Consider the following 24,959-nt stretch of genomic DNA (forward strand, 5'->3'; position numbering starts at 1 on the left):
GACACAGGGGAGGAGAGGAGGGGGAGAGACACACAGGGGAGGAGAGGAGACACAGGGGAGGAAGGGGAGGAGACACAGGGGAGGAGAGGAGACACAGGGGAGGAAGGGGAGGAGACACAGGGGAGGAGAGGAGACACAGGGGAGGAGAGGAGGGGGGAGAGACACACAGGGGAGGGGAGGGAGGAGAGGAGACACAGGGGAGGAGAGGAGACACAGGGGAGGAAGGGGAAGAGACACAGGGGAGAGGAGGAGACACAGGAGAGGGGAGGAGACACAGGGGAGGAGACACAGGGGAGGGGAGGAGAGGGGAGGAGACACAGGGGAGGGGAGGAGACACAGGGGAGGAGAGGAGACACAGGGGAGGAGAGGGGAGGAGACACAGGGGAGGGGAGGAGAGGGGAGGGGAGGAGACACAGGGAGGGGAGACACAGGGGAGGGGAGGAGACACAGGGAGGGGAGGAGACACAGGGAGGGGAGACACAGGGGAGGGGAGGAGAGGAGACACAGGGGAGGAGAGGAGACACAGGGGAGGGGAGACACAGGGGAGGGAGGGGAGGAGACACAGGGAGGGGAGACACAGGGGAGGGGAGGAGACACAGGGAGGGGAGACACAGGGGAGGGGAGGAGAGGAGACACAGGGGAGGAGAGGAGACACAGGGAGGGGAGACACAGGGGAGGGAGTGGAGGAGACACAGGGGAGAGAGAATCAAAAACTGTAGTTGAAGCTTCAAGTATATGCCAGTGAGATAAAAATGCACAGGTGTACCCACCCACCCAGGTACTTTACCGTGGTTTTCAGTTTCTTCTTCAGTCCGTTGTTGTGTACGTACTGTGGTCCAGGTACACAGCTGACCACGACTGGCATGCCGCCCTTACAGGAACCTGTGGCATTACCTATGGAGTCAGATTACACACAGAATTACCAAAATACACAGAACATAACTCACAAATACTCACAAATACACACCAATATATCACACATACAGTCTGATCATGGTGCTTGTTTGGGAGGTATGCTCAATAGATTTACATCATTCTGAGTCTCCCTCTATAATTACCCTTGTTGAACTCCAGGGGGCAGGCTGCCAGGTGGACCTCAGTGCCAACACATGCCACAGAGTGGAGGTGGTACTGGTTCTTCTGGCGCTCTGTGTTCAGCCTGGAGGGGTTTGAACGGGGGAGGAGGGGGGAGGAGGAGGGTGCAAAAAAGACGGTCTACAGTCTGAACACAAGGCTGAAGATCTGAGGAAATGACGGGCTACAGTCTGAACACAAGGCTGAAGCTCTGAGGAACTTGACTGTAGTCTGAACACAAGGCTGGAGCTCTGAGGAACTTGACTGTAGTCTGAACACAAGGCTGAAGCTCTGAGGAACTTGACTGTAGTCTGAACACAAGGCTGGAGCTCTGAGGAACTTGACTGTAGTCTGAACACAAGGCTGGAGCTCTGAGGAACTTGACTGTGTGCATCGGGGGTTTAGTCAATTCCATTGCAGTACCAGTCAAGTCAGAAAGTAAACCAAAGTCCAAATCCAAATGATTGTTAATTAAAAAGCAAATTGGACATGCAGTGTACTTGCTGAATTGACTCATTTAAATGTAATTGACCCCAACACTGGAGTAAGTGGAGTGATTTTATTATTCTCAGTTGCATATCACTGATACTCAGCTTTTCAGCTCCTCATATGATTGTTGCACCAGACACAGAGTCTGGCTGACTGTCTGTCAAATGTACAATGATGCACGTAGATGTTTTTCATTTATACTTGGATAAACTATGAACTCCTAAATCCTTTTCAAAACAATTGCAGCTGTATGGTTGGACGTCAAAACAAGACTTTCACAGAAAACCTGAAGTTACCTTTTGTCTTCGGTACAACGACGACCTTCTTATTTGTGCACCTACAGCCAAGATACAACCTGGCTTAGTAATATTTTATGCAGTATCTACCTGTATGTTTTCAACCACACATGAACAGCTGGATCCTAATGGACAGAGTTATAGTCCTACTGGTTCCCCCTGGACAGAGTTATAATCCTGCTGGTTCCCCCTGGACAGAGTTATAGTCCTACTGGTTCCCCCTGGACAGAGTTATAATCCTGCTGGTTCCCCCTGGACAGAGTTATAATCCTGCTGGTTCCCCCTGGACAGAGTTATATACCTACTGGTTCCCCTGGACAGAGTTATAGTCCTACTGGTTCCCCCTGGACAGAGTTACTGGTTCCCCTAGTCCTACTGGTTCCCCCTGGACAGAGTTATAGTCCTGCTGGTTCCCCCTGGACAGAGTTATAGTCCTACTGGTTCCCCCTGGACAGAGTTATAGTCCTACTGGTTCCCCCTGGACAGAGTTATAGTCCTACTGGTTCCCCCTGGACAGAGACATACCTACTGGTTCCCCCTGGTCAGAGTTAGACATACCTACTGGTTCCCCCTGGGCCCCTGGTTCCCCCTGGACAGAGTTATAGTCCTACTGGTTCCCCCTGGACAGAGTTATATACCTACTGGTTCCCCTGGACAGAGAGATATACCTACTGGTTCCCCTGGACAGAGTTATAGTCCCTGGTTCCCCCTGGACAGAGTTATAGTCCTACTGGTTCCCCTGGACAGAGAGAGTTATATACCTACTGGTTCCCCCTGGACAGAGTTATAGTCCTACTGGTTCCCCTGGACAGAGTTATAGTCCTACTGGTTCCCCCTGGACAGAGTTATAGTCCTACTGGTTCCCCCTGGACAGAGTTATAGTCCTACTGGTTCCCCCTGGACAGAGTTATAGTCCTACTGGTTCCCCCTGGACAGAGTTATAGTCCTACTGGTTCCCCCTGGACAGAGTTATAGTCCTACTGGTTCCCCCTGGACAGGGTTATATACCTACTGGTTCCCCCTGGACATAGAGATATACCTGCTGGTTCCCCCTGGACAGAGTTATAGTCCTGCTGGTTCCCCTGGACAGAGTTATAGTCTACTGGTTCCCCCTAGACAGGGTTCCCCTGGACAGGGTTATAGTCCTACTGGTTCCCCCTGGACAGAGTTATAGTCCTACTGGTTCCCCCTGGACAGAGTTATAGTCCTACTGGTTCCCCCTGGACAGAGTTATAGTCCTACTGGTTCCCCCTGGACAGAGTTATAGTCCTACTGGTTCCCCCTGGACAGGGTTATAGTCCTACTGGTTCCACCTGGACAGGGTTATAGTCCTACTGGTTCCCCCTAGACAGAGTTATAGTCCTACTGGTTCCCCCTGGACAGAGTTATAGTCCTACTGGTTCCACCGGGACAGGGTTATAGTCCTACTGGTTCCCCCTGGACAGAGTTTAGTCCTGCTGGTTCCCCCTGGACAGAGTTATAGTCCTACTGGTTCCCCCTGGACAGAGTTTTAGTCCTACTGGTTCCACCTGGACAGGGTTATAGTCCTACTGGTTCCCCCTGGACAGAGTTATAGTCCTGCTGGTTCCCCCTGGACAGAGTTATAGTCCTACTGGTTCCCCCTGGACAGAGTTATAGTCCTACTGGTTCCCCCTGGACAGAGTTATAGTCCTACTGGTTCCCCCTGGACAGAGTTATAGTCCTGCTGGTTCCCCCTGGACAGAGTTATAGTCCTACTGGTTCCCCCTGGACAGAGTTATAGTCCTACTGGTTCCACCTGGACAGAGTTATAGTCCTACTGGTTCCCCTGGACAGAGTTATAGTCCTGGTTCCCCTGGTTACCCCCTGGACAGAGTTATAGTCCTGCTGGTTCCCCCTGGACAGAGTTATAGTCCTACTGGTTCCCCCTGGACAGAGTTATAGTCCTACTGGTTCCCCTGGACAGGGTTATAGTCCTACTGGTTCCCCTGGACAGAGTTATAGTCCTACTGGTTCCCCCTGGACAGGGTTATAGTCCTACTGGTTCCACCTGGACAGAGTTATAGTCCTGCTGGTTCCCCCTGGACAGAGTTATAGTCCTGCTGGTTCCCCCTGGACAGAGTTATAGTCCTACTGGTTCCCCCTGGACAGAGTTATAGTCCTGCTGGTTCCCCCTGGACAGAGTTATAGTCCTGCTGGTTCCCCCTGGACAGAGTTATAGTCCTACTGGTTCCCCCTGGACAGAGTTATAGTCCTACTGGTTCCCCCTGGACAGAGAGACATACCTACTGGTTCCCCCTGGACAGAGTTATAGTCCTACTGGTTCCCCCTGGACAGAGTTATAGTCCTACTGGTTCCCCCTGGACAGAGTTATAGTCCTACTGGTTCCCCCTGGACAGAGTTATAGTCCTACTGGTTCCCCCTGGACAGAGAGACATACCTACTGGTTCCCCCTGGACAGAGTTATAGTCCTGCTGGTTCCCCCTGGACAGAGTTATAGTCCTACTGGTTCCCCCTGGACAGAGTTATAGTCCTACTGGTTCCCCCTGGACAGAGTTATAGTCCTACTGGTTCCCCCTGGACAGAGTTATAGTCCTACTGGTTCCACCTGGACAGGGTTCTAGTCCTACTGGTTCCACCTGGACAGGGTTATAGTCCTACTGGTTCCACCTGGACAGAGTTATAGTCCTACTGGTTCCCCCTGGACAGAGTTATAGTCCTACTGGTTCCCCCTGGACAGAGTTATAGTCCTACTGGTTCCCCCTGGACAGAGTTATAGTCCTACTGGTTCCCCCTGGACAGAGTTATAGTCCTGCTGGTTCCCCCTGGACAGAGTTATAGTCCTACTGGTTCCCCTGGACAGAGTTATAGTCCTGCTGGTTCCCCCTGGACAGAGTTATAGTCCTACTGGTTCCCCCTGGACAGAGTTATAGTCCTACTGGTTCCCCCTGGACAGAGTTATAGTCCTACTGGTTCCCCCTGGACAGAGTTATAGTCCTACTGGTTCCCCCTGGACAGAGTTATAGTCCTACTGGTTCCCCCTGGACAGAGTTATAGTCCTACTGGTTCCCCCTGGACAGAGTTATAGTCCTACTGGTTCCCCCTGGACAGAGTTATAGTCCTGCTGGTTCCCCCTGGACAGAGTTATAGTCCTGCTGGTTCCCCTGGACAGAGAGTCCTACTGGTTCCCCTGGACAGAGTTATAGTCCTACTGGTTCCCCCTGGACAGAGTTATAGTCCTGCTGGTTCCCCCTGGACAGAGTTATAGTCCTGCTGGTTCCCCCTGGACAGAGTTATAGTCCTACTGGTTCCCCCTGGACAGAGTTATAGTCCTACTGGTTCCACCTGGACAGGGTTATAGTCCTACTGGTTCCCCCTGGACAGAGTTATAGTCCTACTGGTTCCACCTGGACAGGGTTATAGTCCTACTGGTTCCCCCTGGACAGAGTTATAGTCCTACTGGTTCCACCTGGACAGGGTTATAGTCCTACTGGTTCCCCCTGGACAGAGTTATAGTCCTGCTGGTTCCCCCTGGACAGAGTTATAGTCCTGCTGGTTCCCCCTGGACAGAGTTATAGTCCTACTGGTTCCCCCTGGACAGAGTTATAGTCCTACTGGTTCCCCCTGGACAGAGTTATAGTCCTACTGGTTCCCCCTGGACAGAGACATACCTACTGGTTCCCCCTGGACAGAGTTATAGTCCTACTGGTTCCCCCTGGACAGAGTTATAGTCCTACTGGTTCCCCCTGGACAGAGTTATAGTCCTACTGGTTCCCCCTGGACAGAGTTATAGTCCTGCTGGTTCCCCCTGGACAGAGTTATAGTCCTACTGGTTCCCCCTGGACAGAGTTATAGTCCTACTGGTTCCCCCTGGACAGAGTTATAGTCCTACTGGTTCCCCCTGGACAGAGAGACAGACCTACTGGTTCCCCTGGACAGAGTTATGTCCTGCTGGTTCCCCCTGGACAGAGTTATAGTCCTACTGGTTCCACCTGGACAGGGTTATAGTCCTACTGGTTCCCCCTGGACAGAGTTATAGTCCTACTGGTTCCCCCTGGACAGAGAGACATACCTACTGATTCCCCCTGGACAGAGTTATAGTCCTACTGGTTCCCCCTGGACAGAGTTATAGTCCTGCTGTTATACCCATATGGTTCAGGTCAAAAGTAGTGCACTATGAATGGAACAGGCTGCCATTTGGGACAGATCCCGACACACAAAGACAACCATCATTCATCAGGAGGATATTAAGGGGAAATAGCTGCTTGTGGTTTTAGTTTACCTTTTGTTTAACCCAGAGGTGAATGGTTTAGCCCTAGCTTTAGCTTTGGGTGGCAGCCTGCAAAGTAAACATTGGTTAGATGATGATGATGATGATAAAAGCAATAGAAGAAAATATTAACCAAGTTAGTAACACATGTTACATTATGTGTTTGGGTACAACACAAAAACACACCATTAATTTCAGAAGTTAACAGAGCATTGTAGACGTTAACAGAAGGTAACAGAGCAGCACTTTAGAAGACTATAATGTGATCGTTATGTTATGTTCCCCACCCAACAGCATGTCTTATTGGAAACATTATGTTCCACACCCAACAGCATGTCTTATTGGAAACATTATGTTCCACACCCAACAGCATGTCTTATTGGAAACATTATGTTCCACACACCCAACAGCATGTCTTATTGGAAACATTATGTTCCCCACCCAACAGCATGTCTTATTGGAAACATTATGTTCCACACCCAACAGCATGTCTTATTGGAAACATTATGTTCCCCACCCAACAGCATGTCTTATTGGAAACATTATGTTCCCACCCAACAGCATGTCATTGGAAACATTATGTTCCACACCCAACAGCATGTCTTATTGGAAACATTATGTTCCACACCCAACAGCATGTCTTATTGGAAACATTATGTTCCACACCCAACAGCATGTCTTATTGGAAACATTATGTTCCCACCCAACAGCATGTCTTATTGGAAACATTATGTTCCACACCCAACAGCATGTCTGATTGGAAACATTATGTTCCACACCCAACAGCATGTCTTATTGGAAACATTATGTTCCACACCCAACAGCATGTCTTATTGGAAACATTATGTTCCACACCCAACAGCATGTCTTATTGGAAACATTATGTTCCACACCCAACAGCATGTCTGATTGGAAACATTATGTTCCTGATTGGAAACATTACCCAACAGCATGTCTGATTGGAAACATTATGTTCCACACCCAACAGCATGTCTTATTGGAAACATTATGTTCCACACCCAACAGCATGTCTTATTGGAAACATTATGTTCCACACCCAACAGCATGTCTTATTGGAAACATTATGTTCCACACCCAACAGCATGTCTTATTGGAAACATTATGTTCCACACCCACACATGTCTTATTGGAAACATGTCATGTCTTATTGGAAACATTATGTTCCACACCCAACAGCATGTCTTATTGGAAACATTATGTTCCACACCCAACAGCATGTCTTATTGGAAACATTATGTTCCACACCCAACAGCATGTCTTATTGGAAACATTATGTTCCACACCCAACAGCATGTCTGATTGGAAACATTATGGAAACATTATGTTCCACACCCTTCTTATTGGAAACAGCATGTCTTATTGGAAACATTATGTTCCACACCCAACAGCATGTCTTATTGGAAACATTATGTTCCACACCCAACAGCATGTCTTATTGGAAACATTATGTTCCACACCCAACAGCATGTCTTATTGGAAACATTATGTTCCACACCCAACAGCATGTCTTATTGGAAACATTATGTTCCCCACCCAACAGCATGTCTGATTGGAAACATTATGTTCCACACCCAACAGCATGTCTTATTGGAAACATTATGTTCCACACCCAACAGCATGTCTTATTGGAAACATTATGTTCCCACACCCAACAGCATGTCTTATTGGAATCATTATGTTCCCCACCCAACAGCATGTCTTATTGGAAACCTTCCACACCCAACAGCATGTCTGATTGGAAACATTATGTTCCACACCCAACAGCATGTCTTATTGGAAACATTATGTTCCACACCCAACAGCATGTCTTATTGGAAACATTATGTTCCACACCCAACAGCATGTCTTATTGGAAACATTATGTTCCACACCCAACAGCATGTCTTATTGGAAACATTATGTTCCACACCCAACAGCATGTCTTATTGGAAACATTATGTTCCACACCCAACAGCATGTCTTATTGGAAACATTATGTTCCACACCCAACAGCATGTCTTATTGGAAACATTATGTTCCACACCCAACAGCATGTCTGATTGGAAACATTATGTTCCACACCCAACAGCATGTCTTATTGGAAACATTATGTTCCACACCCAACAGCATGTCTTATTGGAAACATTATGTTCCACACCCAACAGCATGTCTTATTGGAAACATTATGTTCCACACCCAACAGCATGTCTTATTGGAAACATTATGTTCCACACCCAACAGCATGTCTTATTGGAAACATTATGTTCCACACCCAACAGCATGTCTTATTGGAAACATTATGTTCCACACCCAACAGCATGTCTTATTGGAAACATTATGTTCCACACCCAACAGCATGTCTTATTGGAAACATTATGTTCCCCACCCAACAGCATGTCTTATTGGAAACATTATGTTCCACACCCAACAGCATGTCTTATTGGAAACATTATGTTCCACACCCAACAGCATGTCTTATTGGAAACATTATGTTCCACACCCAACAGCATGTCTTATTGGAAACATTATGTTCCACACCCAACAGCATGTCTTATTGGAAACATTATGTTCCACACCCAACAGCATGTCTTATTGGAAACATTATGTTCCACACCCAACAGCATGTCTTATTGGAAACATTATGTTCCACACCCAACAGCATGTCTTATTGGAAACATTATGTTCCACACCCAACAGCATGTCTTATTGGAAACATTATGTTCCACACCCAACAGCATGTCTTATTGGAAACATTATGTTCCACACCCAACAGCATGTCTTATTGGAAACATTATGTTCCACACCCAACAGCATGTCTTATTGGAAACATTATGTTCCACACCCAACAGCATGTCTTATTGGAAACATTATGTTCCACACCCAACAGCATGTCTTATTGGAAACATTATGTTCCACACCCAACAGCATGTCTTATTGGAAACATTATGTTCCCACCCAACAGCATGTCTTATTGGAAACATTATGTTCCACACCCAACAGCATGTCTTATTGGAAACATTATGTTCCCCACCCAACAGCATGTCTTATTGGAAACATTATGTTCCCACCCAACAGCATGTCTTATTGGAAACATTATGTTCCACACCCAACAGCATGTCTTATTGGAAACATTATGTTCCACACCCAACAGCATGTCTTATTGGAAACATTATGTTCCCCACCCAACAGCATGTCTTATTGGAAACATTATGTTCCACACCCAACAGCATGTCTTATTGGAAACATTATGTTCCACACCCAACAGCATGTCTTATTGGAAACATTATGTTCACACCCAACAGCATGTCTTATTGGAAACATTATGTTCCACACCCAACAGCATGTCTTATTGGAAACATTATGTTCCACACCCAACAGCATGTCTTATTGGAAACATTAGCATGTCTTATTGGAAACATTATGTTCCCACACCCAACAGCATGTCTTATTGGAAACATTATGTTCCCACACCCAACAGCATGTCTTATTGGAAACATTATGTTCCACACCCAACAGCATGTCTTATTGGAAACATTATGTTCCACACCCAACAGCATGTCTTATTGGAAACATTATGTTCCACACCCAACAGCATGTCTTATTGGAAACATTATGTTCCACACCCAACAGCATGTCTTATTGGAAACATTATGTTCCACACCCAACAGCATGTCTTATTGGAAACATTATGTTCCACACCCAACAGCATGTCTTATTGGAAACATTATGTTCCACACCCAACAGCATGTCTTATTGGAAACATTATGTTCCACACCCAACAGCATGTCTTATTGGAAACATTATGTTCCACACCCAACAGCATGTCTTATTGGAAACATTATGTTCCACACCCAACAGCATGTCTTATTGGAAACATTATGTTCCACACCCAACAGCATGTCTTATTGGAAACATTATGTTCCACACCCAACAGCATGTCTTATTGGAAACATTATGTTCCACACATGTCCAACAGCATGTCTTATTGGAAACATTATGTTACCCACCCAACAGCATGTCTTATTGGAAACATTATGCTCCACACCCAACAGCATGTCTTATTGGAAACATTATGTTCCACACCCAACAGCATGTCTTATTGGAAACATTATGTTCCACACCCAACAGCATGTCTGATTGGAAACATTATGTTCCACACCCAACAGCATGTCTTATTGGAAACATTATGTTCCACACCCAACAGCATGTCTTATTGGAAACATTATGTTCCACACCCAACAGCATGTCTTATTGGAAACATTATGTTCCACACCCAACAGCATGTCTTATTGGAAACATTATGTTCCACACCCAACAGCATGTCTTATTGGAAACATTATGTTCCACACCCAACAGCATGTCTTATTGGAAACATTATGTTCCACACACCCAACAGCATGTCTGATTGGAAACATTATGTTCCACACCCAACAGCATGTCTTATTGGAAACATTATGTTCCACACCCAACAGCATGTCTTATTGGAAACATTATGTTCCACACCCAACAGCATGTCTGATTGGAAACATTATGTTCCCCACCCAACAGCATGTCTTATTGGAAACATTATGTTCCACACCCAACAGCATGTCTTATTGGAAACCTTATGTTCCACACCCAACAGCATGTCTTATTGGAATCATTATGTTCCACACCCAACAGCATGTCTTATTGGAAACATTATGTTCCACACCCAACAGCATGTCTTATTGGAAACATTATGTTCCACACCCAACAGCATGTCTTATTGGAAACATTATGTTCCACACCCAACAGCATGTCTTATTGGAAACATTATGTTCCACACCCAACAGCATGTCTTATTGGAAACATTATGTTCCACACCCAACAGCATGTCTTATTGGAAACCTTCAACACTAGCTAGGTTTCCAATAAGACATGCTGTTGGTTTCCGTCCAATCAGCGGTGACAGATATTCATGTGAATATTCTCAAATCTGCATTAAAAACAAAATGCACATTTTCCCCCAACAGTTGTTTCCATCACATTGACTTGTTGTAGATAAAAGGCTGTGTGATGACTTGGTGCACATGAAAATACTTTTTGCAGTTAAATTCCAATGTCCGAAGATGAATAGGTCTCATTTTAAACTTTACTGATGGTTTTGCCAATAGTGAATGTCACCTCTGGTCTTGGCACTGGCACTCTAAACTACACTGCTCAAAAAAATAAAGGGAACACTAAAATAACACATCCTAGATCTGAATGAATGAAATATTCTTATTAAAAACTTTTTTCTTTACATAGTTGAATGTGCTGACAACAAAATCAGACAAAAATGATCAATGTAAATCAAATGTATCAACCCATGGAGGTCTGGATTTGGAGTCACACTCAAAATGAAAGTGGAAAACCACACTACAGGCTGATCCAACTTTGATGTAATGTCCTTAAAACAAGTCAAAATGAGGCTCAGTAGTGTGTGTGGCCTCCACATGCCTGTATGACCTCCCTACAACGCCTGGGCATGCTCCTGATGAGGTGGCGGATGGTCTCCTGAGGGATCTCCTCCCAGACCTGGACTAAAGCATCCACCAACTCCTGGACAGTCTGTGGTGCAACGTGGCGTTGGTGGATGGAGTGAGACATGATGTCCCAGATGTGCTCAATTGGATTCAGGTCTGGGGAATGGGCGGGCCGGTCCATAGCATCAAGGTCTTCCTCTTGCAGGAACTGCTGACACACTCCAGCCACATGAGGTCTAGAATTGTCTTGCATTAGGAGGAACACAGGGCCAACCGCACCAGCATATGGTCTCACAAGGGGTCAGAGGATCTCATCTCGGTACATAATGGTAGTCAGGCTACCTCTGGAGAGCACATGGAGGGCTGTGCGGCCCCCCAAAGAAATGCCACCCCACACCATGACTGACCCACTGCCAAACCGGTCATGCTGGAGGATGTTGCAGGCAGCAGAACGTTCTCCACGGCGTCTCCAGACTCTGTCACGTCTGTCACATGTGCTCAGTGTGAACCTGCTTTCATCTGTGAAGAGCACAGGGCACCAGTGGCGAATTTGCCAATCTTGGTGTTCTCTGGCAAATGCCAAACGTCCTGCACGGTGTTGGGCTGTAAGCGCAACCCCCACCTGTGGACGTCGGGCCCTCATACCACCTAAATGGATTCTGTTTCTGACCATTTGAGCAGACACATGCACATTTGTGGCCTGCTGGAGGTAATTTTGCAGGGCCCTGGCAGTGCTCCTCCTTGCACAAAGGCGGAGGTAGCGGTCCTGCTGCTGGGTTGTTGCCCTCCTACGGCCTCCTCCAAGTCTCCTGATGTACTGGCCTGTCTCCTGGTAGCGCCTCCATGCTCTGGACACTACACTGACAGACACAGCAAACCTTCTTGCCACAGCTCGCATTGATGTGCCATCCTGGATGAGCTGCACTACTTGAGCCACTTGTGTGGGTTGTAGACTCCGTCTCATGCTACCACTAGAGTGAAAGCACCGCCAGCATTCAAAAGTGACCAAAACATCAGCCAGGAAGCATAGGAACTGAGAAGTGGTCTGTGGTCCCCACCTGCAGAACCACTCCTTTATTGGGGGTGTCTTGCTAATTGCCTATAATTTCCACTTGTTGTCTATTCCATTTGCACAACAGCATGTGAATTTATTGTCAATCAGTGTTGCTTCCTAAGTGGACAGTTTGATTTCACAGAAGTGTGATTGACTTGGAGTTACATTGTGTTGTATTAGTGTTCCCTTAATTTTTTTGAGCAGTGTGTATGTATATATATATATATATATATATATATATATATATATATATATATATATATATATATTTGTTTTCACCTTTATTTAACCAGGTAGGCTAGTTGAGAACAAGTTCTCATTTACAACTGCGAACTATAGAAATATAACTATGTTAAACTATAGAAATATAACTAAATATAACTATGTTAAACAATAGAAATATAACTAAATATAACTATATTAAACTATAGAAATATAACTAAATATAACTATGTTAAACTATAGAAATATAACTAAATATAACTATGTTAAACTATAGAAATATAACTAAATATAACTATGTTAAACTATAGAAATATAACTATGTTAAACTATAGAAATATAACTAAATATAATGTTATGTTAAACTATAGAAATATAACTATGTTAAACTATAGAAATATAACTAAATATAACTATGTTAAACTATAGAAATATAACTATGTTAAACTATAGAAATATAACTAAATATAACTATGTTAAACAATAGAAATATAACTAAATATAACTATATTAAACTATAGAAATATAACTATAGAAATATAACTAAATATAACTATGTTAAACTATAGAAATATAACTAAATATAACTATGTTAAACTATAGAAATATAACTAAATATAACTATGTTAAACTATAGAAATATAAGAAATATAACTATGTTAAACTATAGAAATATAACTAAATATAACTATGTTAAACTATAGAAATATAACTAAATATAACTATGTTAAACTATAGAAATATAACTAAATATAACTATGTTAAACTATAGAAATATAACTAAATATAACTATATTAAACTATAGAAATATAACTAAATATAACTATGTTAAACTATAGAAATATAACTAAATATTAAACTATAGAAATATAACTAAATATAACTATGTTAAACTATAGAAAATATATAACTATGTTAAACTATAGAAATATAACTAAATATAACTATGTTAAACTATAGAAATATAACTAAATATAACTATATTAAACTATAGAAATATAACTAAATATAACTATGTTAAACTATAGAAATATAACTAAATATAACTATGTTAAACTATAGAAATATAACTAAATATAACTATGTTAAACTATAGAAATATAACTATGTTAAACTATAGAAATATAACTAAATATAACTATGTTAAACTATAGAAATATAACTAAATATAACTATGTTAAACTATAGAAATATAACTAAATATAACTATGTTAAACTATAGAAATATAACTAAATATAACTATGTTAAACTATAGAAATATAACTAAATATAACTATGTTAAACTATAGAAATATAACTAAATATAACTATGTTAAACTATAGAAATATAACTAAATATAACTATGTTAAACTATAGAAATATAACTAAATATAACTATGTTAAACTATAGAAATATAACTATGTTAAACTATAGAAATATAACTAAATATAACTATGTTAAACTATAGAAATATAACTAAATATAACTATGTTAAACTATAGAAATATAACTAAATATAACTATATTAAACTATAACTATATAAACTAAATATAACTAAATATAACTATGTTAAACTATAGAAATATAACTAAATATAACTATGTTAAACTATAGAAATATAACTAAATATAACTATATTAAACTATAGAAATATAACTAAATATAACTATGTTAAACTATAGAAATATAACTAAATATAACTATATTAAACTATAGAAATATAACTAAATATAACTATGTTAAACTATAGAAATATAACTAAATATAACTATATTAAACTATAGAAATATAACTAAATATAACTATGTTAAACTATAGAAATATAACTAAATATAACTATATTAAACTATAGAAATATAACTGTTAAACTACGGAAATGAAATGCACATTCAAACAAGATTGACATTATTCACATAAAATGGGCTTTTCAAAAGGACTTCCTGCTTTAAAAGAGAATATCTTCTCAAAATGTAACACGCTTTTACATTTTTCACTCATGCCGTGGAAAGTTTACATACACTTAAATTGGAGTCACTAAAACTTGTTTTTCAACCACTCCACAAATTTCTTGTTAACAAACTATAGTTTTGGCAATTCGGTTAGGACATCTACTTTGTGCATGACAAGTCATTTTTCCAACAATTGTTTACAGACAGATTATTTAACTTATATTGTATCACAATTCCAGTGGGTCAGAAGTTTACATACATTAAGTTGACTGTGCCTTTAAACAGCTTGGAACATTCTGTAAAATGTCTTGGCTTTAGAAGCTTCTGATAGTTTCTTTGACATCATTTGAGCCAATCGGAGGTGTACCTGTGGGTGTATTTCAAGGCCTACCTTCAAAGTCCGGGTCTCTTTGCTTGACATCGTGGGAAAATCAAAAGAAATCAGCCAAGACCAAAGAAAACAAATTGTAGACCTCCACAAGTCTGGTTCATCCTTGGGAGCAATTTCCAAACACCTGAGGGTACCATGTTAATCTGTACAAACAATAGTACGCAAGTATAAACACCATGTGACCACGCAGCCGGCATACCGCTCAGGAAGGAGACTCATTCTGTCTCCTAGAGATGAACGTACTTTGGTGTGAAAAGTACAAATCAATCCCAGAATAAGAACAAAGGACCTTGCGAAGATGCTGGAGGAAACAGGTACAAAAGTATCAATATCCACAGTAAAACGAGTCCTATATCGACATAACCTGAACGGCCACTCAGCAAGGAAGAAGCCACTGCTCCAAAACCCCCATAAAAAAACTATGGTTTGCAACTGCACATGGGGACAAAGATCGTACTTTTTGGAGAAATGTCCTCTGGTCTGATGAAACAAAAATAGAACTGTTTGGCCATAATTACCATCGTTGTGTTTGAAGGAAAAAGGGGAGGCTTGCAAGCTGAAGAACACCATCCCAACCGTGAAGCACGGGGGTGGCAGCATCATGTTGTGGGGTGCTTTGCTGCAGGAGGGACTGGTGCACTTCACAAAATAAATCACCATCATGAGGGAAATTATGTGGATATATTGAAGCAACATCTCAAGACATCAGTCAGGAAGTTAAAGCTGGGTCGCAAATGGGTCTTCCAAATGGACAATGACCCCCAAGCATACTTCCAAAGCTGTGGTAAAATGGCTTCAGTTCAGGCTTCAAGTATTGGAGTGGCCATCACAAAGCCCTGACCTCAATCCAATAGAATATTTGTGGGCAGAACTGAAAAGGCGTGTGCGAGCAAGGAGGCCTACAAACCTGACTCAGTTACACCAGCTCTGTCAGGAGGAATGGGCCAAAATTCAACCAACTTATTGTGGGAAGCTTGTGGAAGGCTACCTGAAACGTTTGACCCATGTTAAACAATTTAAAGGCAACGCTACCAAATACTAATTGAGTGTATGTAAACTTCTGACCCACTGGGAATGTGATGAAAGAAATAAAAGCTGAAATAAATAATTCTGTCTACTATTATTCTGACATTTCACATTCTTGAAATAAAGTAGTGATCCTAACTAACCTAAGACAGGGAATTTTTACTAGGATTAAATGTCAGGAATTGTGAAAAACTGAGTTGAAATGTACTTGGCTAAGGTGTATGTAAACTTCCGACTTCAACTGTATGTGTGAGCCTGAGCTCTATGCCCACCAGATTAGTTGAGGTCACACCATGTTAGTTAGATGAGGCAGTGAGGGAATGAAAGCCATTTGTGTTACCCTACTGCACTACTATGGGCCCTGTTTGACTAGGAACGGTTAAATAAGCTAGAGTTAGTTAGAAGCTGGGTAAAGGTTCTAGAACGTTCTAGAAAGTTACTACTACTACTATGACCACTGCAGGAAACCCACTGTCAGAGTCCCAAACAGCACTACCATGTTATGGGCCCTGTTTTAGATGAGTGCACTACCAGCCCTGAGGGTGCACTAATGGGCCCTGTTTGAAAGCCAGCCCTGTAGTGCACTACCCTATGAGCCCTGTTTTAGAAGTAGTGCAACGCCCTGTTTAGAAAGTTACTACCTATGGGCCCTGTTTAGAAGTATGACCACCCTGGGCCTTGTTTAGAAGAACTACCCTATGGGCCCTGTTTAGAAGTAGTGCACTACCCTATCAGAGTGGGCCCCACTAATGGGCCCAGTGCACTACCCAGCCCTGTTTAGAAGTAGTGCACTACCCTGGGCCCTGTTTAGAAGTAGTGCACTACCTTATGGGCCCTGTTTAGAAGTAGTGCACTACCCTATGGGCCCTGTTTAGAAGTAGTGCACTACCCTATGGGCCCTGTTTAGAAGTAGTGCACTACCCTATGGGCCCTGTTTAGAAGTAGTGCACTACCCTATGGGCCCTGTTTAGAAGTAGTGCACTACGTAGAGATAGTGTGGCGTTTGGACGGCTGCCCCAGTCTTTGGGGGGGAGAGGGGCAGGACAGTGGGTTGTTCCCTGATGTAACTATACCTGGCACCAGCAGAAACATGAACCTTGGCTTTGACCTTTTGACCTTGGCTCTCTGCTGCTCTCTTTCGCAGACGGTTTCTGCAACGGAAACATCACCGACACATCACCGAGACACTAGTGATGGTGAACAGACGTTCACACACACACACACACACACACACACACACACACACACACACACACACACACACACACACACACACACACACACACACACACACACACACACACACACACACACACACACACATGCATGTGCAGACACACATTTTTCGGAAAGTATTCAGACCCCTTGACTTTTTACACATTTGGTTACGTTACAGCCTTGTTCTAAAAAAAATAATTATCTCTCATCAATCTACACACAATACCCCATAATGACAAAGCAAAAACAGGCTATTAGACATTTTTGCAAATGTAAATTAAAAAAATATTTTAAAAATGAAATATGACATTTACATGTATTCAGACCCTTTACTCAGCTATTTTCAGGTCTCTCCAGAGATTTTAAATTGGTGTTCAAGTCCGGGCTCTGGCTGGGTCACTCAATGACATTCAAAGACTTAGTCCACTTCTGGCGTTGTCTTGCCATGCTCTACCAACTGTGTGCTTAGCTGTGTGGTGATTGTCTTGTTGGAAGGTGAACCTTCACCCCAGTCTGAGGTCCTGAGAGCTCTGGAGCAAGGTTATCATCAAGGATCTCTGTACTTTGCTCTGTTCATTTTTCCCTCGATCTTAACTAGTTTCCCAGTCCATGCCGCTGAAAAACATCCCCACAGCATGATGCTGCCACCACCATGCTTCACCGTAGGGATGGTGCCAGGTTTCCTCCAGACATGACGCTTGGCTTTCAGGCCAAACAGTTCAATCTTGGTTTAATCAGACCAGAGAATATGCATCTCTAGGAAGAGTCTTGGTGGTTCCAAACCTTTTTCATTTAAAAATGATGAAGGCCACTGTGTTCTTGGGGTCCTTTAATGCTGCAGAAATGTTTTGGTAACCTTCCCCAGATCTGTGCCTCGACACAATCCTGTCTCGAAGCTCAATGGACAATTCCTTCGACCTCATGGCTTGGTTTTTGCTCTGACAGGTACCGTCAACTGTGGGACCTTATATAGACAGGTGTGTGCCTTTCCAAATCATGTCCAATCACTTGAATTTACCACAGGTGGACTCCAATCAAGTTGTCGAAACATCTCAAGGATGATCAATGGAAACAGGATGAACCTGACCTCAATTACGAGCCTCACAGTAAAGAGTCTGACTATGTCTGACTCCGCCAGGACAGCGGAGTCAATCACCACCTTCCGGAGACACCTGAAACCCCACCTCTTTAAGGAATACCTAGGATAGGATAAGTAATCCTTCTCACCCCCCTTAAAAGATTTAGATGCACTATTGTAAAGTGACTATTCTACTGGATGTCATAAGGTGAATGCACCAATTTGTAAGTCGCTCTGGATAAGAGCGTCTGCTAAATGACTTAAATGTAATGTAAATGTAGTACTTTACTATACTACACAGTCTATACAACAGTCTGTCTCCAGGAAACATACCAGTAACCTAACTACTATACTACACAGTCTATACAACAGTCTGTCTCCAGGAAACATACCAGTAACCTAACTACTATACTACACAGTCTATACAACAGTCTGTCTCCAGGAAACATACCAGTAACCTAACTACTATACTACACAGTCTATACAACAGTCTGTCTCCAAGAAACATACCAGTAACCTAACTACTATACTACACAGTCTATACAACAGTCTGTCTCCAGGAAACATACCAGTAACCTAACTACTATACTACACAGTCTATACAACAGTCTGTCTCCAGGAAACATACCAGTAACCTAACTACTATACTACACAGTCTATACAACAGTCTGTCTCCAGGAAACATACCAGTAACCTAACTACTATACTACACAGTCTATACAACAGTCTGTCTCCAGGAAACATACCAGTAACCTAACTACTATACTACACAGTCTATACAACAGTCTGTCTCCAGGAAACATACCAGTAACCTAACTACTATACTACACAGTCTATACAACAGTCTGTCTCCAGGAAACATACCAGTAACCTAACTACTATACTACACAGTCTATAAAACAGTCTGTCTCCAGGAAACATACCAGTAACCTAACTACTATACTACACAGTCTATACAACAGTCTGTCTCCAGGAAACATACCAGTAACCTAACTACTATACTACACAGTCTATACAACAGTCTGTCTCCAGGAAACATACCAGTAACCTAACTACTATACTACACAGTCTATACATCCTTTATGTCGTCAGAAACATTTGCCTGAAATGATAACCGCCTGTTGTATCTGGAAAAGCCTGGGTTGTTTTCCCTGTCCAGAATATCATACCGCTTCATGAAAAACCTCTGCTCTGTTCTGTTCTGCTCTATTCTATTCTATTCTATTCTATTCTGTTCTGTTCTGCTCTGTTCTGTTCTGTTCTGCTCTGCTCTGTTCTGTTCTGTTCTGTTCTGTTCTGCTCTGTTCTGCTCTGTTCTGCTCTGCTCTGTTCTGTTCTGCTCTGTTCTGTTCTGTTCTGTTCTGTTCTGTTCTGCTCTGTTCTGTTCTGCTCTGCTCTGTTCTGCTCTGCTCTGTTCTGTTCTGTTCTGTTCTGCTCTGTTCTGTTCTGCTCTATTCTGTTCTGCTCTGCTCTGTTCTGCTCTATTCTGTTCTGCTCTGTTCTGTTCTGCTCTATTCTGTTCTGTTCTACTCTGTTCTGCTCTATTCTGTTCTGCTCTATTCTGTTCTGTTCTGCTCTGCTCTGTTCTACTCTATTCTGTTCTGCTCTATTCTGTTCTGTTCTGTTCTACTCTGCTCTGTTTCTGCTCTATTCTGTTCTGTTCTGTTCTGCTCTGTTCTGCTCTATTCTGTTCTGTTCTGTTCTGCTCTATTCTGTTCTGTTCTGCTCTGCTCTGTTCTGTTCTGCTCTGTTCTGCTCTATTCTGTTCTGCTCTGCTCTGTTCTACTCTGCTCTGTTCTGCTCTATTCTGTTCTGCTCTGCTCTGTTCTACTCTGCTCTGTTCTGCTCTATTCTGTTCTGCTCTATTCTGTTCTGTTCTACTCTGCTCTGTTCTGCTCTATTCTGTTCTGTTCTGTTCTGCTCTATTCTGTTCTGCTCTGTTCTGCTCTATTCTGTTCTCTGTTCTGTTCTGTTCTGCTCTGCTCTGTTCTACTCTGCTCTGTTCTGCTCTCTTCTGTTCTGTTCTGCTCTGCTCTGTTCTGCTCTACTCTGTTCTGCTCTATTCTGTTCTGTTCTGTTCTACTCTGTTCTGCTCTATTCTGTTCTGCTCTGTTCTGTTCTGTTCTGTTCTGCTCTGCTCTGCTCTGTTCTGTTCTGCTCTATTCTGTTCTGTTCTGCTCTGCTCTGTTCTGCTCTATTCTGTTCTGTACTAATCTGTTCTGCTCTATTCTGTTCTGTTCTACTCTGTTCTGCTCTATTCTGTTCTGCTCTATTCTGTTCTTTTCTGTTCTGCTCTGCTCTGTTCTACTCTGCTCTGTTCTGCTCTATTCTGTTCTGTTCTGCTCTGTTCTGTTCTGCTCCATTCTGTTCTGTTCTGCTCCATTCTGTTCTGTTCTGCTCCATTCTGTTCTGTTCTGCTCCATTCTGTTCTGTTCTGCTCCATTCTGTTCTGTTCTGCTCCATTCTATTCTGTTCTGCTCCATTCTATTCTGTTCTGCTCCATTCTGTTCTGTTCTGTTCTATTCTGTTCTGTTCTGCTCTATTCTGTTCTGCTCTGCTCTGTTCTGCTGTGTTCTGTTCTGTTCTGTTCTGTTCTGTTCTGCTCTTCTGTTCTGCTCTGTTCTGCTCTGTTCTGTTCTGCTATGCTCTGTTCTGCTCTGTTCTGTTCTGTTCTGTTCTGTTCTGTTCTGCTCTGTTCTGCTCTGCTCTGCTCTGCTCTGTTCTGTTCTGCTCTGCTCTGCTCTGTTCTGTTCTGCTCTGTTCTGTTCTGTTCTGTTTTGCTCTGTTCTGCTCTGCTCTGTTCTGTTCTGCTCTGTTCTGTTCTGCTCTGCTCTGTTCTGCTCTATTCTGTTCTGCTATGCTATGTTCTGCTATGCTCTGTTTTGTTCGACTCTGTTCTGTTCTGCAAACAATTAACTAGCATCCCTTTCCTTCACTGTGTGCATAGAACACCCAAACCAAACAGCAAGAACACTAAAAAGACCTGTCCCAGAACCAAACACAAACATCTTAAGGACTCTTCTGTCTGTGGTTCATTGTGTGTGTGTGTGTTTGTGGATTTAGTGTGGATTTAATGTCTGAATATGGGAGCCCTGGTTACCAATGGAGTTTTCCTGCATTTCCATGGATGTTCTCTCTAAGAGAGCCCAGTAGTTACCATGGTTACTGTTGTTCTATCTAACAGAGCCCCGTAGTTACCATGGTTACTGTTGTTCTCTCTCTCTCTAAGAGAGCCCAGTAGTTACCATGGTTACCATTGTTCTCTCTCTCTTACAGAGCCCAGTAGTTACCATGGTTTCCGCTGTTCTCTCTAAGAGAGCCCAGTAGTTACCATGGTTACTGTTGTTCTCTCTAACAGAGCCAAGTAGTTACCATGGTTACTGTTGTTCTCTCTAACAGAGCCTAGTAGTTACCATGGTTACTGTTGTTCTCTCTCTAACAGAGCCCAGTAGTTACCATGGTTACCGTTGTTCTCTCTCTCTGACCGAGCCCAGTAGTTACCATGGTTGTTCTCTCTCTCTAAGAGAGCCCAGTAGTTACCATGGTTACCGATGTTCTCTCTAAGAGAGCCCAGTAGTTACCATGGTTACTGTTGTTCTTTCTCTCTCTAACAGAGCCCAGTAGTTACCATGGTTACTGTTGTTCTCTCTCTCTAAGAGAGCCCAGTAGTTACCATGTTTACTGTTGTTCTCTCTCTCTAAGAGAGCCCAGTAGTTACCATGGTTACTGTTGTTCTCTCTCTCTCTAAGAGAGCCCAGTAGTTACCATGGTTACTGTTGTTCTCTCTCTCTAAGAGAGCCCAGTAGTTACCATGGTTACTGTTGATTCTCGGTCAAATAGCTAGCAACAATGACAGAGCTGCCATGTGAGGAACTGTATGTGGGTTACTCGTTGTTGTCTTGTTATTGAGACCAATTGTTACCAGGTGTTTTGATTTGATTTTATGTCAATGCTAATATGGCTCTAACCAACAAATGTAACTCTATTTGAGAGACAACAAGTGCCCATTGTGCAAATGCATTTAGTTACAATAAACATATGGTTTACTGTTGTTCTGATTTCAACAGTTTTCCCAATAGTTGTGGTTACTGCTGTTTCTTCTCTAAACAACCAGTAGTTACCATGTTTACTGTTGTGAATCCCTGCTTCTCTACCTTAACAGAGCCCAGTAGTTACCATGGTAACTGTGTCTGCAAAATATTTAAAAGTTACCATGGTTACTGTTGTTCGCTCTCTGGTTGTTGTTCTCTCTCTCTCTCTCTCTCTCTAACAGAGCCCAGTAGTTACCATGGTTACTGTTGTGGCCGGAAGCCACCCGTTGTTATGATTCTGAACGGTCAAATAGCTAGCAACAATGACAAGAAGCTGCCATGTGAGGAACTGTATGTGGCTCGTTTCAGCTCGTTGTTGTCTTGTTATTGATACCATGTCTTGTTTTGAGGTTTTTTGATTGATTTTATGTCAATGCTAATATGGCTAAGCTAACCAACAAATGTAACACTGTATTTGAGAGACAACAAGTGCCCATTGTGCCAATGCATTTATGTTTACAATAAACAAATGGTGATGAAATATAGGTTACATGATTTCAACACCGTCTGTTTTACCCAATAGTTGTGCATGCGGCTGTTTTGTTGCTAAACAACCAACCTGTCGTTAATGACTGATATGAGTGAATCCCTGCTTCCTAGCTACCTTAAGATGAATGCACAAACTGTCACAAAAAGTCGCTGTGGATAACTGTGTCTGCAAAATATCAAAAATGTACATTTAAATGTATAACTCACTTGTAGAAGTTCTTGTTGACCTTTTTCTCGTCAGGGAACCCCAGCATACCACAGATGACCCGAGTGTTTTTGGAGGTCCATCCCACATCACAGATCTGGACCCAGCCGTAATTCCTGTGACTAAAGGCAGTAATAGTATCTGGTTCTACCACATAGTATCTGGTTGACGGGCATAATAGTTTGGTTGGGCACCACTGGTTGATTAAAGGCAGTAATAGCACCTTCTCAGTAATAGTACCTGGTTCTCATCCATCTGCACCTGTAAGGCGATGGGTTGTAAAGGGTAATAGTCCTGGTTGATACAGTAATAGTGCTGGGTTGACTAAAGGCCGTAATAGTAACCCCTCAGAGTAATAGTAAACAGGCCTCCTGACTGGTTGCCTAATCCAACATCCTGACTTGTAACTTTGATTAAAGGAACTGGTTGACTAAAGGGACTGGTTCTCAGTAATAGTAACTGGTTGACTAAAGATAATAGTAACTGGTTGTTAAACAGTAATAGGCTGGTTGTGAGTAATAGTAACTGTTGCTAAAGGCAGTAATAGTAACTGGTTGATTAAAGGGTAATGTCTTGCTAAACAGTAATAGTAACTGGTTGACTAAAGACAGTAATAGTAACTGGTTGACTATACAGAAGGCAGTAATAGTAACTGGTTGATTAAAGGCAGTAATGATCTGGTTGATTAAAGGCAGTAATAGTAACTGGTTGACCAGTAATAGTAACTGGCCCTAAAGGCAGTAATAGTAACTGGTTGATTAAAGGCAGTAATAGTATCTGGTTGACTAAAGGCAGTAATAGTAACTGGTTGACTGGTTGATTAAAGGCAGTAATAGTAACTGGTTGATTAAAGGCAGTAATAGTATCTGGTTGACTAAAGGCAGTAATAGTAACTGGTTGACTAAAGGCAGTAATAGTATCTGGTTGACTAAAGGCAGTAATAGTAACTGGTTGACTAAAGGCAGTAATAGTATCTGGTTGATTAAAGGCAGTAATAGTAACTGGTTGACTAAAGGCAGTAATAGTAACTGGTTGACTAAAGGCAGTAATAGTATCTGGTTGACTAAAGGCAGTAATAGTAACTGGTTGACTAAAGGAAGTAATAGTATCTGGTTGACTAAAGGCAGTAATAGTAACTGGTTGACTAAAGGCAGTAATAGTATCTGGTTGACTAAAGGCAGTAATAGTAACTGGTTGACTAAAGGCAGTAATAGTATCTGGTTGACTAAAGGCAGTAATAGTAACTGGTTGACTAAAGGCAGTAATAGTATCTGGTTGATTAAAGGCAGTAATAGTAACTGGTTGACTAAAGGCAGTAATAGTATCTGGTTGACTAAAGGCAGTAATAGTAACTGGTCGTGACTAAAGGCAGTAATAGTATCTGGTTGACTAAAGGCAGTAATAGTAACTGGTTGACTAAAGGCAGTAATAGTAACTGGTTGATTAAAGGCAGTAATAGTAACTGGTTGACTAAAGGCAGTAATAGTAACTGGTTGATTAAAGGCAGTAATAGTAACTGGTTGACTAAAGGCAGTAATAGTAACTGGTTGACTAAAGGCAGTAATAGTAACTGGTTGATTAAAGGCAGTAATAGTAACTGGTTGTGACTAAAGGCAGTAATAGTAACTGGTTGACTAAAGGCAGTAATAGTATCTAGT

General features: G+C 42.3%; 1 protein-coding gene across 7 annotated transcripts in view; it reads right to left on the reverse strand.

Annotated features, from left to right (window-relative positions):
• LOC118380199 (lysyl oxidase homolog 3B-like) overlaps positions 1-23,406 on the reverse strand; it is a 62,741-nt gene extending 39,335 nt beyond the window's left edge. For 5 of the 7 annotated variants that reach the window (XM_052514673.1, XM_052514679.1, XM_052514677.1 and 2 more), the window contains exons 1-5: positions 23,304-23,406; positions 17,294-17,371; positions 6,121-6,177; positions 1,059-1,159; positions 788-894 (exon numbers count right to left, since the gene is read on the reverse strand). In XM_052514673.1, the coding sequence (XP_052370633.1) occupies positions 788-894; positions 1,059-1,159; positions 6,121-6,177; positions 17,294-17,371; positions 23,304-23,350 (390 nt within the window). In that variant the 5' untranslated portion in view covers positions 23,351-23,406. The remainder of the gene's footprint in view (positions 1-787; positions 895-1,058; positions 1,160-6,120; positions 6,178-17,293; positions 17,372-23,303) is intronic. The other 2 variants (XM_052514674.1, XM_052514675.1) reach the window with 2 other exon arrangements.
• Between the last annotated feature and the right edge of the window lie 1,553 nt (positions 23,407-24,959).

Source organism: Oncorhynchus keta, unplaced genomic scaffold (assembly GCF_023373465.1).
Source record: "Oncorhynchus keta strain PuntledgeMale-10-30-2019 unplaced genomic scaffold, Oket_V2 Un_scaffold_19088_pilon_pilon, whole genome shotgun sequence".
NCBI lineage: Eukaryota > Metazoa > Chordata > Actinopteri > Salmoniformes > Salmonidae > Oncorhynchus > Oncorhynchus keta.